Below are 12611 nucleotides of genomic sequence, written 5' to 3'. Positions count from 1 at the left end.
AATATTTCTCTAATCACTAATCTGTTTCTGTCACAGGACTGCGAGAACATTCTCTTTACACTATACTGAACATGTGCAATGATTTAAACTCCAGAGGTGGGCTGGTGACATGGCAGGAAATTCTCCATATAGCGAGGCATCCAGAGAGCCGTGTTCCCATGGCAATATTCTCTCAGCTAGCACGAACTTTGCACAGGTACAACCAGGTAAAATATATAGACATAAGGAGTAACTACTTATTAAACAGGAATAATTTGTTAAGTAATTCTTCTAATGCAGCCTAATTGGACCGTCCCATGGTCAGGGCTCAGATGACCTCCTGATTTTGACCCATCCAGAGGTGAAGTCAGCCTTTGAACATCTGTATCTGTCTACTGAGGAGAGTAGAACCAGAAGTCATCTGATAATTGCAGGTGAAAAAAGATACATGTAAATCTTGATGCATTTTATGTGTTTTATACACTAGCATTTTGATAAGTTTTTTTAAGGATGCATTAAATTGAGAATTTTATATTGTTACAAAAAATTTTAATTTCAAATTACCGCTGTTCCTTTTTTTTTATATCAGAGAACCTTGAAAAAAGATTATTAGCATTAAGAATGATTTCTGAAGGATCATGTGACAGTAAAAACTGAAGTAATGACTGCTGAACATTCGGCTTTGATGTAAAATACATTAAAATAGAAAAGTTATTTGAAATTATAATAATATTTCACAATATTTTTTTTTATCAAATAAATACAGCCTTGATGAGAAAATTCTTCCAAAAAATAAATCTTACCAACCCTAAACTTTTGAAAGGTAATGAATGTTTTTATATATTTATTTCTGTATAACTTTACCCCAGCTCACCTTTGGGTGCAGTTGAATCCTTAGGGGAGGGACACATTTCTTCACTCTGACGCTGATATTCTGTCTCAACTCCCTGCGCACCTGGTCAGTGTCCTCTTGCTCTTTTATTTGATCTTTCAGCTTCAGTGAGCAATGTGAGTTTACAAAACTCATAGGAGATTCTCTATTCTCTATATTCTCTCTGTGCTCAGATGGGCAGTAAGCAGTGGGAGACCTTGTGTTTCCTGCTGTCCAGTTACTACTTCCTGTATGCTAATGTGCGGCATGGACTTATTCACCAAATTCTGGAGACCTACATTTTGTTTGGTAAGAGAACTTTAACGCTTCTGATTTTAAGCATTGGTACATCTGTCTTTTTTCTTCATAGATTACAGGGTGTCATACTGATTGTTTTTCCTTTTATTCTCTTAGCCCCAAAATATGAGACCCATCAGCTGCAATCCAAAACATCAGCTGGTATTTTAGTTTTATGTTATTGTATGTGTATACAAACCTGATTATAGTGACTTGAAAAGGGACTCAAATAGATTCATGATCATGATGTGTACTAAATGAGTGGAAATGTGTACTGGAATTGCTAATACATTTTTTTTTTGGTAAGTCTATATTAAATTCATGGACCAAATTCATATTTTCAGATAACATGAAGGATTTTGAAGACTGTCTGAGTTTTCTAAAGCGTCACAGCCTTCTCTTCTCCCAGTGGCCTGCTCTCTTTGTACAAACGGCTCTAAATGAACCATGTGAAAGCTCTGCCCATTTGTGGGCAGAAAGCATGACAAGAAATGGAGGAGTGCGTGCTATAAAATGGCTAAACTACTCAGATGCAGTACAAAAAGAAGCCAGGTACTAATTTTGGTCCTTATTAATAGCACATTATTCTTATATTCTGAGTTTAAACAGTCATTTATAAGTCCAGGTTGTAGGCTACATACTTATAAGTCTATACTTGTAGTACACTTGAACCCATCTTTCCTACACTAGTACACTCAAGTGTATTACAAGTGGTCACTAAATGCATTTTTTAATTCAGAGATAGTATATTAAAAGTGCATATTCATGGTGTCCCAAAATAGCACAGCTGAGTACACGTTGATCTTAAGTTTATCATAAGAAGTACTAAAGAATAATTTTGACTATGTTAAGTACAAAATTAGTGCGCAAAAATAGAGCACTTTAATTAAATTATGGAAGTGTTTTTTTTTTCATCTGGGGTAAAACAAAGTCTTAGTTTTCAAAATCTGTAGATTTTTTTTGTGAAATACAAACAGTAGCCTACTGTATTTAATTATGAACAACAATAAAACGTTCAAAGGTTGAAGTAGGCTCCAACTTCTTGTCTTTTCTGAGGTATATAACTTTAAATGATTATTCACAAGCTGTTTTATTCATGGTATAATACAGTAAATGAAATAATAACAATAATGAAATAATATTTCACCTCTTCAAATCCATTCCTTTGCCTGTTTGTAGCATAACATCGCAATAAGCTTTGTGCTTTGTTCCTTTTAATATTACACAGCTCAGCTTTCAAATTTTATCACGAAATACAAAGTTTAAATATATTTTCCTGTTTATTTAAAATTATAGTATGATATAAGGAACATCAGGAGACATGGGAAAGAAACAGGATAGCCTAATTTTTTTAAACGAATGTCTGAGGTGAATACAACGATCGGTCACACCACATTAAGGAGCATGAAAAACATGTTATTGTAAGACATACTATTTGTATTTCGCTATAAACCTGACTGAATTTGAAAGCTAATGCTTTGAATTTCTCCAGGTGTTCCCAATCCGGGCCATTTGCATGTGCAAAACAGGCTATACTCACAAAATATAATAACTTATATTTTCTTTTATTTATTCTCACAGAATTCAACTTTATTCTTTGAATTTTGAAATTATTCTTGTAATTTTGACTTTATTTTCAAATATTTTTACTTTATTCTCATATTGTTACGACTTTATTCTCGTAATTAGATTTTTAAAATATATATTTTGTGACTTAAATCTCGTAATTTTAGATTTTTTAAACGTGGCACTTAAACATAATCAAACTAAAGAAACTCTTAAGCCTCTTAAAAGTCCTTTTTCCAACCCCTAACAATTATGGACATAAGACCTCTTTTAAAGATTAAGATTTTTTTTTTTTTACTAGGATCTTCTCATTTTAATTTTAAGAGGAAAACCCACATTTCTATGAAATTTCTTGGAATTTTGTTACTAGTAGAAACTCTTTGCACTAAGATTTTTCATGAATACGGGCCCAGTTTGATAGGGAGAAATACTGTAGAACCTGTATAATTTTTTTAGCTATCTAATAATGGCTATTTATGCTATTTAGAATTTAACGTATCAAGTATCACAAATTTGCTTATCCAAAATTTTCCAATATTTCTTATATTAGAAATATAAGATATATATATATTTTTTTCCATGTTTAAATTATCTATAACATTTTGATGTTTTTTCTGCTCAGTGAGCTGGTTTCCACCTTCTGTTCTGAGCCGAGTTGTGTGGTGGTGAGTCCTGATGGAAAACTTGTAGCAGTGGGGACCGGGGAGGGAACAATTCACTTCCTGCATACCGAGACTGGACAGGTAACAGTTTAGCATAAAAAAAATGGAACGCTACTATGATTTTCTGCATTTTTAAGATATGTCAGTGGACATAACAATTGACTCTTCAGGAAGTGAAGTCATTGATGAGCAGTGGTGATGGCATCTCCGGTTGCATCTTTCTTGGGGAGGGTCTTTTAGCAACAACTTCATTTGATGGGCAGGTGGAAGTGTTGGATGTTGCCAGCGGTTGCAGGTAATTTTTGTTTTCTGACTCACATGAATTAAATATGATTAACCTGTGAAAAAAATCCAATCCTTTTAAGAACTGCCCACATGAATGCTCACTCCAACAAGATCACAGGATGTGATATCAGTCCAGACAAAAAACTCTTTGCTACTGTCTCACTAGACTTAAACTTGAAGGTAAAACCAAGAAAAAAAACTCAATTTTATTCTGAACTACATTTGATGTTGTGCTGTTTTAAAGTATTACTTTCATGTGTCAGGTGTGGTCAGCGCAGAAGTGCACAGAGGTGGCTTCTCTCGTGAATCCCTCCCCCCTGAACTGTGTGAACTTTGACCTTGAGGGTCAGCTCGTGGCAGTGGGCTGCTGGGATGGAGCCGTTCGTTTGTGGAACTGGCTTGAACAGAAAAATGTTACGGTGAGGAATGACTCCATAGACTTGTCTTTATGCCTTATATACTAAAACTTATAATTTCTCTTCTATCTAGACTCTGTTAGGTCATCAGAGTTCAGTGCGGAGTCTGTGTTTCTCTCCCTGCTCCTCCATGTTGTGCTCAGGCTGTCTGTCAGGAGAAGTGTGGCTCTGGTCAGTGACAGGAGCTGCTTGTGTGGGCAGTTATCATGCTCACCGCGGCTCCACGCAGTCACTAAACTTCCTGCAGGGAGGAAAGCTCTTGCTGAGTGCTGGACATGACAGTGTGGTGAGGAATATGATCTTACAGTTAGGCTGTGTTCCAGCCCATTTTTTTATGACCTCCACTCGCAAAATTCCCTCTGTCATGTTTACTCAAATGTACGTCACTGATTGCATAAAAATCGTTCTCAATATTAAAGAATAGCAGAGTCCACACTACAACTACAACGATAAAGGCATAGAGAAACGGTATCGATGGAATCATTTTCAGAACAATTTTTTTTCAGCTGATGAACGATCAAACATTGACATCCAATCAGAATCCATCCTGCTATAACGAAATCGAGAATTTAAAGTGGCAGATGCAACTTTCCCATCAGAAGAAACAGACGATATCGTTCGCTGGTGTGGGCGCTAATATTGTTATCTTTATAGTTATCGTTCTTGGTGTGAACGGGGCTTTATTCTACTTGACCTTATTCTACATCCCTAATCTTAACCCAATATACCTAAACCTAACAACTAGCTTACTATTAAAAAGCAGCAAATTAAGAATTTATTGAGATAAATGTCGTAGTTAATAGTTAACAAGTGTTACCTACTCTAAAGTGTTACAAATTTTTTCTATATATATTATAGAGTTCTTTGGGGTGGGGTTAAATTAAACACGATCCGGAAAGATCTCATAATCGTGTTGCATTGTGGTCTATGGAGTGGCCTAAAGTGTGCAAATGAAGCATACTACCCATCGGCCAAAATCGAGGGGTCGCGGGGCTGTGCATATAAACTTCCCTCGTCCACTTCATGACGTGAAACGCACTTCTAAATGGCAGGGGGGAAGTGCCCTGAGGGGAAGTGCTTAGGGAAGTTCACGAGATTTCAGTCTGTCATGCACACTAAAGCTCTCAGTATTAATTGAATTGTTTTCTGTTGTCTAGGTTCATGTATGGTCTGGTGGTCTTGGGCAAACTGTCGCTGTACTGGGAGAAGAAAAGGTACTTTCAGGTTCTTGCATTAACATTGCTATTTATTTTTTAATTTTACTGCTTATACTACTTATTAATATTAAATTACGTAATAAATTCAGCCTGAACTACTTGAATTACAGACTGCAAACAGACTTTTTTATTTTTATAAAAGACCTTTGCCTCTGTTGGTCTCTTTAAACATGTACACATTTATGTGATATTTAGGTCTGTTAATTTAACTAACAAGTGTATAAATACATAAGAAACAACAAAAGCCCCCTTTCCTTTCCTTTCCTTTCCTTTCCTTTCCTTTCCTTTCCTTTCCTTTCCTTTCCTTTCCTTTCCCTTTTGATGTTATTTAATCATCTTTTGCAGACACCAACATTGCAAAAACAAAAACATGCCAGAGCCAAGCATAGAAATGAAGATGAAGCTAATGCTCTGTGTGTGGCTGTAGCCGGTGGATACGCTGCTGTAGGTTACCATGGTGGTGGTATCAAAATGTTTAAATTTAAATCAGGTAAATAAACATTTACATCCATTTTAATAAACTTTACCACTCAACAATTATCGAGTAGGAGCAGAACTCAACCCAAAACACTTTCCGCTGTAGAAGAGAAGGTTTGGTCCAGTGAAGACCTCCCGGTGTCCATACTCTGCCTCATGTGGATGGAGGCCAAGGAAACAGAGCTGCTGCTGTCGGGGGGTATGGATCACTGTCTCAGGGTCTGGGAAAGGCAAGGAGAAAATCCAGAAAATCTTGTGTTTGTAGGATCTTTTGGCATGCAGAAGGGACCTATTCTCGCCCTGGCTCAAAACTCCACCTGTGTGGCTTCTGCATCTGGTCAGTGTGCACAAAATATTTTTTAACCTTTATTTATATAGCACTTTCACACATTACAGATATGCAGTGTGTTATGGCCCCCGAAGTGGTCAGGCTACTGGAGTGCAACATTTAAAGTTGTAGGGGCAAGCAAAACGAACAAAAGGGGATACAAAAGTCAAGCAGGATGGCAACAAAAATGACGAGCACAAAAGGGGGTTTATGGGTGATCTGGCGTGGTGTCTTGTCCGATTAGGAATGTCAGGATGGGTGACATCAGCATCTAATGAAGATTGACAGGTGACAGGAATAATGAAGCATACTACTAAGAAACTAAGAAAGTGAAAATAAACAAGTGACTTCTACTTTTTTGTGCTGGGTACACACTAAAAGATTTTTAAAATCTTATGAGATCTTCAAAATGTGAGAGACCACAAACATGAGACCTAAAAAAGGTTTTGCTTCTATAGTGTGTGGTGTTAAAAAGACAACACACCACACACCAACAGATTTTCACCCAGAGTCCCGACTGTGAAAACAGAAAATTTAAAATAAATGTTTTACAGGACATGTTGTATAAAAACTTGTGCTGTTGCCACAAATCGACAAGCTGATCCTCCATCTCTGCTGTCCAAATCCTTATGTGCTGCACCATGACTGCGTTTGATATGCTTCTGTCTTCTGTCAGCTCACTTTCTGATTGGATATTGTTTCATTTCACTTGATAATCTCCAGATCGTACTCGTGTTAGTCCTCAGGGTTTCTGATCCTAAATATTCAACATGTTGAATCGGGGTGCCTCTGATGTTCTTCCGAGCAGATTCAGTCACTCTTAACACACCTCACACCACATGGAAATCTGATAAAATGATCATTAGAACCACCAAGATAATTGGGACATACCTAGGATTTTAGGAAGGGGAGAAATCAGCCAAAAATCAGCCCGATTATATTGTGGTGTGTACCCAGCGTTAGTGATATTTAGTGCCAGTCTATCAGGAAGTGACGGTTTTATTTTCTTTGACTGGACTGAAACAGTGCTTATTTGCAAATGTTATATGCAATCTGTTTTACAAATGCTAGAACTGTGGCTTTCATAAGAAAGATAGCTACTATATTAAAGAGTGAACCCAGGTGGCGACGTGACTTTACAGAGCAGCCATCAAGTGTTAGACAGTACTATAGGTTATTATGTGCCGAGGTTTTTAATAATAATTAAATAATGAATTTTTTTTTTTCAGAATTTAGTAGTATGAAATTTCTAGTCATCCAATTCATATGTGTTCAGCTTTTTTAATTGAAATTGAACTGAAGAAATTATATTGAAGGAATACAGAGCTGAATTTCATCATAACAGTGAAAACGAACACCTTGTTTTCTCATGATTTTTTTCAGTACATATTTAGTTTTTGCATACCAATCAGATCAGTTTTGCAACCAATTAAGATTACCTTTGCTTTTATCTAAAACTCACTGAAGGGTTCTCTTTCTAAATATTAATTTAACACTGTAACATGCAATCATTAACAAATATCTATTTTCACGCTGTACGTTGTTACACATTTTTAAAACAATGGATCTTAGAGGTTATATTTTAAATATTTTAAAGACTTTTTTTTTAAATTAAAATGTTTATTTTTTCTGTTTAGCATTTCATTTTTTATTTTATTTTATATCTGCTTGAAGCCTAAATATATATTTTATGTTTTTATACGTTTTTTATTATTGAAAATATCTTTTTGTTTTAGATGACTTCACTATTGCTCTGTGGTTGAAGGATAATTTGACTTCTAAGCCCTGGATTGAGCCAAAGGTGATGTGTATTCTGAGAGGTCACAATGGAGGGGTCACATGCCTTTTCTTCAGTCCTGATGGGAAAGAGTTGCTGTCAGGAGGAAAAGATCAGGTACTTGCTCCACTGCCTATTCATTACTGGAAGAAATGGAAGAAAATACACAATATCACTTACACACAATTTAATTGCAATCGTTTCTAATAGGCTTTGATGATGTGGAAGTTAAACACTTCTCCTCCAGTTCTTTCCCGGTCCATTTCTAATTGTCATGGAGACTGGATTACAGGATGTGCGTGGACATCATCTGCTGTGGTGAGAAAGCCATTTACAAAGTGAAGTTTAATTTGTAAACATCTGACTGTAACTGAGTACAAAACCTCTCTCACACCTCAGCTCAGCTGCTCCAGTGACTGTAAACTGCGGATGTGGGACATCCAGACAGGACGTTTGTTGAGAGAGATCCTCTCTAGTTCATCTCTGAGCACATTGTGCTGTTGGGTAAGACAGTTGTGCCAAGACATACAGAAGTGGAACTTGTTTAAATTTATGTAGTTTTTAATGTCTTTAGGAGGATTATGTAATGGCAGGCTCTACAGATGGACTGCTGATTGTTTGGAAATGGGAATCAGGGGTAGAAATCACCAGGATCCAGGCCCACAAGTCACGTCTCCATCACTGCACTGTTGCCTCTCAGCCAGGTACAGTGACTAATATAGTGACAAATAGCTGTTTGATATCACAATGTAGATATGTATACTGCCAAAATATTTTTCCCACACAGATCTGGAAAATAATCTAAAACCGAAAGATTTACTAGTAGCTTCAGCATCTGAAGATGGAACGGTTAAACTCTGGCATCCACTGCAGGTAACAACTTTATTATTAGTTTGTTTAATTACATACTTTTTCAAATCAAAATGAATTTCAAATTAGATATTTAAAATATTTACCAGAGATTAATTCTAGGGATGCATAATATATTGATACTAAACTGGTCATCAGTCAATTTTTTTTGGAAGCTTGTCCAGCCATGGGATAAAAAAAAAGATAATTGCAATTTTTTATCTCATAATTTGGACTCTTTTACTTGCAATACAGAATTGCAAGACATAAACACATAATAATAAGGAATAGAGTCAGTTGCTAGATAAAAAGCTCCAATTACCTTTATATATATAAAAAAATAGAATTGTGAGAAGTGAAGTGGACACAGAATTAAGTGACAAAAAGTCAGAATTCTGAGTTTATATCTCACAATTTTCTGAGAATTTGCAGTCATTAAGATTAGATTAGATTAGATTCAACTTTATTGTTACTGCACATGTAAGGGACAAGGCAACGGAATGCAGCAAATGCTAACTTAAATGCTTAAATTAATTGCTCACTTACAGTTAATCTTTAAATAACACTAGTAATTTAATAATACTGCTAAATTTAATCTTTTGCAAATCTCAAAAGGAATCCATTTTCATATTGTACATTATGATGTGATGGTTAATTCACTTCTACAATGTCATTCATATAGTAGAGAATTTGATATTGACCCATTTTTTGCTACTGACCACAAATTTAAAATAATTGTTGTTGTATCTGTATCGGTCAGAATTTTTATATCCGTGCATTCCTAATTTATTCTTATTGTAAAAATGGTTTTCTTAGGTACAGCATCACAGCACTCTGCATGGTCACAGTGCAGAAATCCAATCTTTAGTGTGCAAAAAGACCGGACCGCCGGAGTTTCTCACTGTCTCAGTGGATCGTTCCCTCAGGTCATGGAACATCACCACAGCAATGGGTATGACAGAATGGTCAAAAAAAGCAGAATAATTGATGCAAAAATATTTTTTTGTGTGAAACCATAACAATGCATCCAAATATAGCATTTAATTGGTATTAACCTAACTTTTTTATATACATTCATCCACAGAAACCCCTCTCTGCCGTAAAGGCAGTGTCAGAGTTGTGTACTTCCTGGGTACTGATGATGATCTCATGGTGTGTGGTTACGACACAGGCAGATTGGAGATATGGCATCAGAATTCAATAGTTTACTGGAAGAAGGTAATCATTGGTTGAGATAATGACATTATTATCCTTCAGTTGGAAAGGTCAGAGTGAACAGCTGTGTTTGTGTTGTTTGAAGGTCAATGATCGCAGCTTATGTGCAGTCACTGGGATGCCGGATGATGAGCTGGCGGTCAGTTGCAGCGACTGCTCTGTCTGTATCTGGAAGCTGGAGCGGGACTCCAAGAAGTGCATTGTGGGGTAATGACTTTTAACCCTCTTCACTTTCATACTTCAGTTCTGCTATCGTTTGCCCAAATTGTGCTATTTTGAACCAAGAATATATATGCCTGCCTGTCCTTGAAAATACATTTCATTTCAGACGTGTAATTACAAGCATTATAATGTTAATTATTTCATAATAATATTTATTATGTAATTTTTTTTTTAATGGATCACTTTAGGATTAACTTAATCTAAAAATCTAATAATTTATGACTACAATTTTTCAAAATTATTTATTTATATTGTTAAATGTAATCTTTAATTAATCTCAAAATTAATATCCATTTTTAATACTGTCATAATGTTCTAAATTCACTTTATATTTCACTAAATTTCAGTGATTGATTTTTTTTTGTGTTTTATTTTACATTTATTTAAATTCTTATCTGCCAGTTATTATTTTATTTTTTTCCAGACTCGATAAGGTGTCTTCATACAGAGTGAAGTCTCCTGTGTGCTTTTTGTCCTACTGTGGCAGTCTGTTTGGAGTATGTATGGATGGAAAAATCACTGATGTGGTCACTACTAAAGACAAGATCGGAGAAGTTTTTATGTAAATAAACTCCATATTTTTTTAAACATATAAAAACTGTCCTGCACTCCTCTGTGAAGCATTTTCTCATGCAAGGTGGCAAGTGAATAATAACATTCATTCACTGGGTAATACAAAGTAAATGTACAGTATTATGCTTTATTGTAGCTGGACAAATGACGTACGTCCTCTCGGAGTGATGGCGAATGATAGCAAGAGCTTTTGGAAGTTGGGTCAGAAACAGGGCGTTCTGTATGTTGGCCTCATTGTAAGTTCATCATCTGTCATTTATCATGTGACACTGACAGTGAAAACTTGTTATAATCATCTGATATGGTGTCTTCCAGTTGTCTGTGAATCCGAGTGGGTCTGACATAACCATTTGTGAAGATGCAGTGGGCCAGAGTCTGGATTACTTAGAGGAAGAGGAGGAAAGAAATAAGAAAATGGAGGAGCGGCAGCAGCAGGAGGAAGAGCAGCAAAAGCAGCAGCAAAAGCAGGAGGAAGAGCAGGAGGAAGAGGAAGAACAGCAAAAGCAGGAGGAAGAGCAGCAAAAGCAGGAGGAAGAGGAAGAGCAGCAAAAGCAGGAGGAAGAGGAGGAGCCGAAGAAGTTGGCTGAGGAACTGCGGAGGGAGAGGCAAATTGCAATCCAGAAGGCTGCGCAGATCAGCTCTTGGATCACAGCTGCAGCAGTGCAGAACGGTACACCTGATTCCAGAAGTAGTACCTGTTTTGCTCTAGCATGAAAAATATGCATAAATACATAAAAAATTTAATTATCTATGTAGATTGCAAATAAAACATGCACAAAAAAAAAACCTACAAAATGACCTATTAATTTCTAATGCTCATTATGTGAACTGGTCATGACTGATACACTATGATTTGGTTGTTTTTAAGTCAGGCTGTTGTTTTTCTACAGACTTTTTTGTGTGTGGTGATTGTAAAGGGAACATGTGGTTTAACCAGCCTCCTCATCTGTCCACCTGGACTCAAAGAAGACCGGCAAGTATATTTATATTCTTTCATTGATATAATGATCATATGTCAATCATGCAGTCATGTGTTTCTGATAAATTGTTTGTGTGACTGGTCTGTAGGCACACACAGACACAGTGAGTGTCCTGCGGCTTACTGAGAGCCTCATCGTCTCAGCGTCTCATGACAGAACCGTCAAACTGTGGGATAGACAAACTAAGAAACAGGTATTTTTATTCTTGCTTTTATGCACTTTGTATACCAATGTTTCTGTTTCTCACTCATCTTCTGTATTTCACAGGTGGGCATGTTTGTGTGTGGAGGCCCTGTCAAGGTTCTGGAGGTGAACCCATGTGACCCCAAGGAATTTGTTTGTGGTGATACGCAGGGTCAGCTGTACTTCCTGTCTTGGAAAGGTTGATTTCCTGAACATCAGTCAAAGGACACTGATCTGGTCATTATTTGTACATTCGTAATCTTACATTTTTTTTCTGTCAGTTGTAATGTTGCCTTCTGTAGATTTTCATGTTATTTTATATGCATGAAGCATTTAAACTAAGCCATATAAAAAATATTTGTGATGAATTATTATATACATTTTACTGCCTCGTGATTACATTGTCAATTTTTTTTTTAAAAGGTTTTACATTCTTTATGTAAAAAGCTATTCTGGATGAATAAATGGTCTGCAGGTTCACATGGGGAACAACGGCATGTAGAAATGATATGCTGGTCATTTTTAAACTGGCCTGCAGTAACGGCTCTGTTCATGTGTCCAAAGGCCTTGGAGCCTCTGAAAGCATAGGCTCCCCTCACAGGTTCTGTAAAGATTCCTGTATCAGACAGTGTTATTGAAAATACCAGAGATACTTTCCAACAAGATGAATTGATTCACCTGTGATTGGATCACAGGCATTTCCAGCGTTGAAGA

General features: G+C 36.3%; 1 protein-coding gene across 1 annotated transcript in view; it reads left to right on the top strand.

The window, feature by feature from the left end:
* The window catches only part of LOC132096278 (telomerase protein component 1-like), a 37325-nt gene extending 24714 nt beyond the window's left edge, over nucleotides 1-12611 (top strand). The window contains 28 exon segments of the mRNA XM_059501537.1: nucleotides 37-196; nucleotides 280-413; nucleotides 849-937; nucleotides 1045-1159; nucleotides 1265-1309; nucleotides 1492-1699; nucleotides 3336-3456; nucleotides 3546-3670; nucleotides 3741-3840; nucleotides 3924-4079; nucleotides 4150-4362; nucleotides 5234-5290; nucleotides 5639-5783; nucleotides 5877-6107; nucleotides 7835-7992; nucleotides 8086-8193; nucleotides 8275-8379; nucleotides 8450-8579; nucleotides 8663-8748; nucleotides 9541-9676; nucleotides 9809-9942; nucleotides 10025-10146; nucleotides 10586-10723; nucleotides 10871-10970; nucleotides 11050-11404; nucleotides 11625-11707; nucleotides 11803-11907; nucleotides 11982-12611. Of these exon segments, the coding sequence (XP_059357520.1) occupies nucleotides 37-196; nucleotides 280-413; nucleotides 849-937; nucleotides 1045-1159; nucleotides 1265-1309; nucleotides 1492-1699; nucleotides 3336-3456; nucleotides 3546-3670; nucleotides 3741-3840; nucleotides 3924-4079; nucleotides 4150-4362; nucleotides 5234-5290; nucleotides 5639-5783; nucleotides 5877-6107; nucleotides 7835-7992; nucleotides 8086-8193; nucleotides 8275-8379; nucleotides 8450-8579; nucleotides 8663-8748; nucleotides 9541-9676; nucleotides 9809-9942; nucleotides 10025-10146; nucleotides 10586-10723; nucleotides 10871-10970; nucleotides 11050-11404; nucleotides 11625-11707; nucleotides 11803-11907; nucleotides 11982-12101 (3779 nt within the window). The 3' untranslated portion in view covers nucleotides 12102-12611.

Source organism: Carassius carassius, chromosome 20, assembly GCF_963082965.1.
Source record: "Carassius carassius chromosome 20, fCarCar2.1, whole genome shotgun sequence".
NCBI lineage: Eukaryota > Metazoa > Chordata > Actinopteri > Cypriniformes > Cyprinidae > Carassius > Carassius carassius.
Note: the sequence above shows the minus strand (reverse complement) of the source record. Positions and strands in the feature narration are given on the sequence as shown.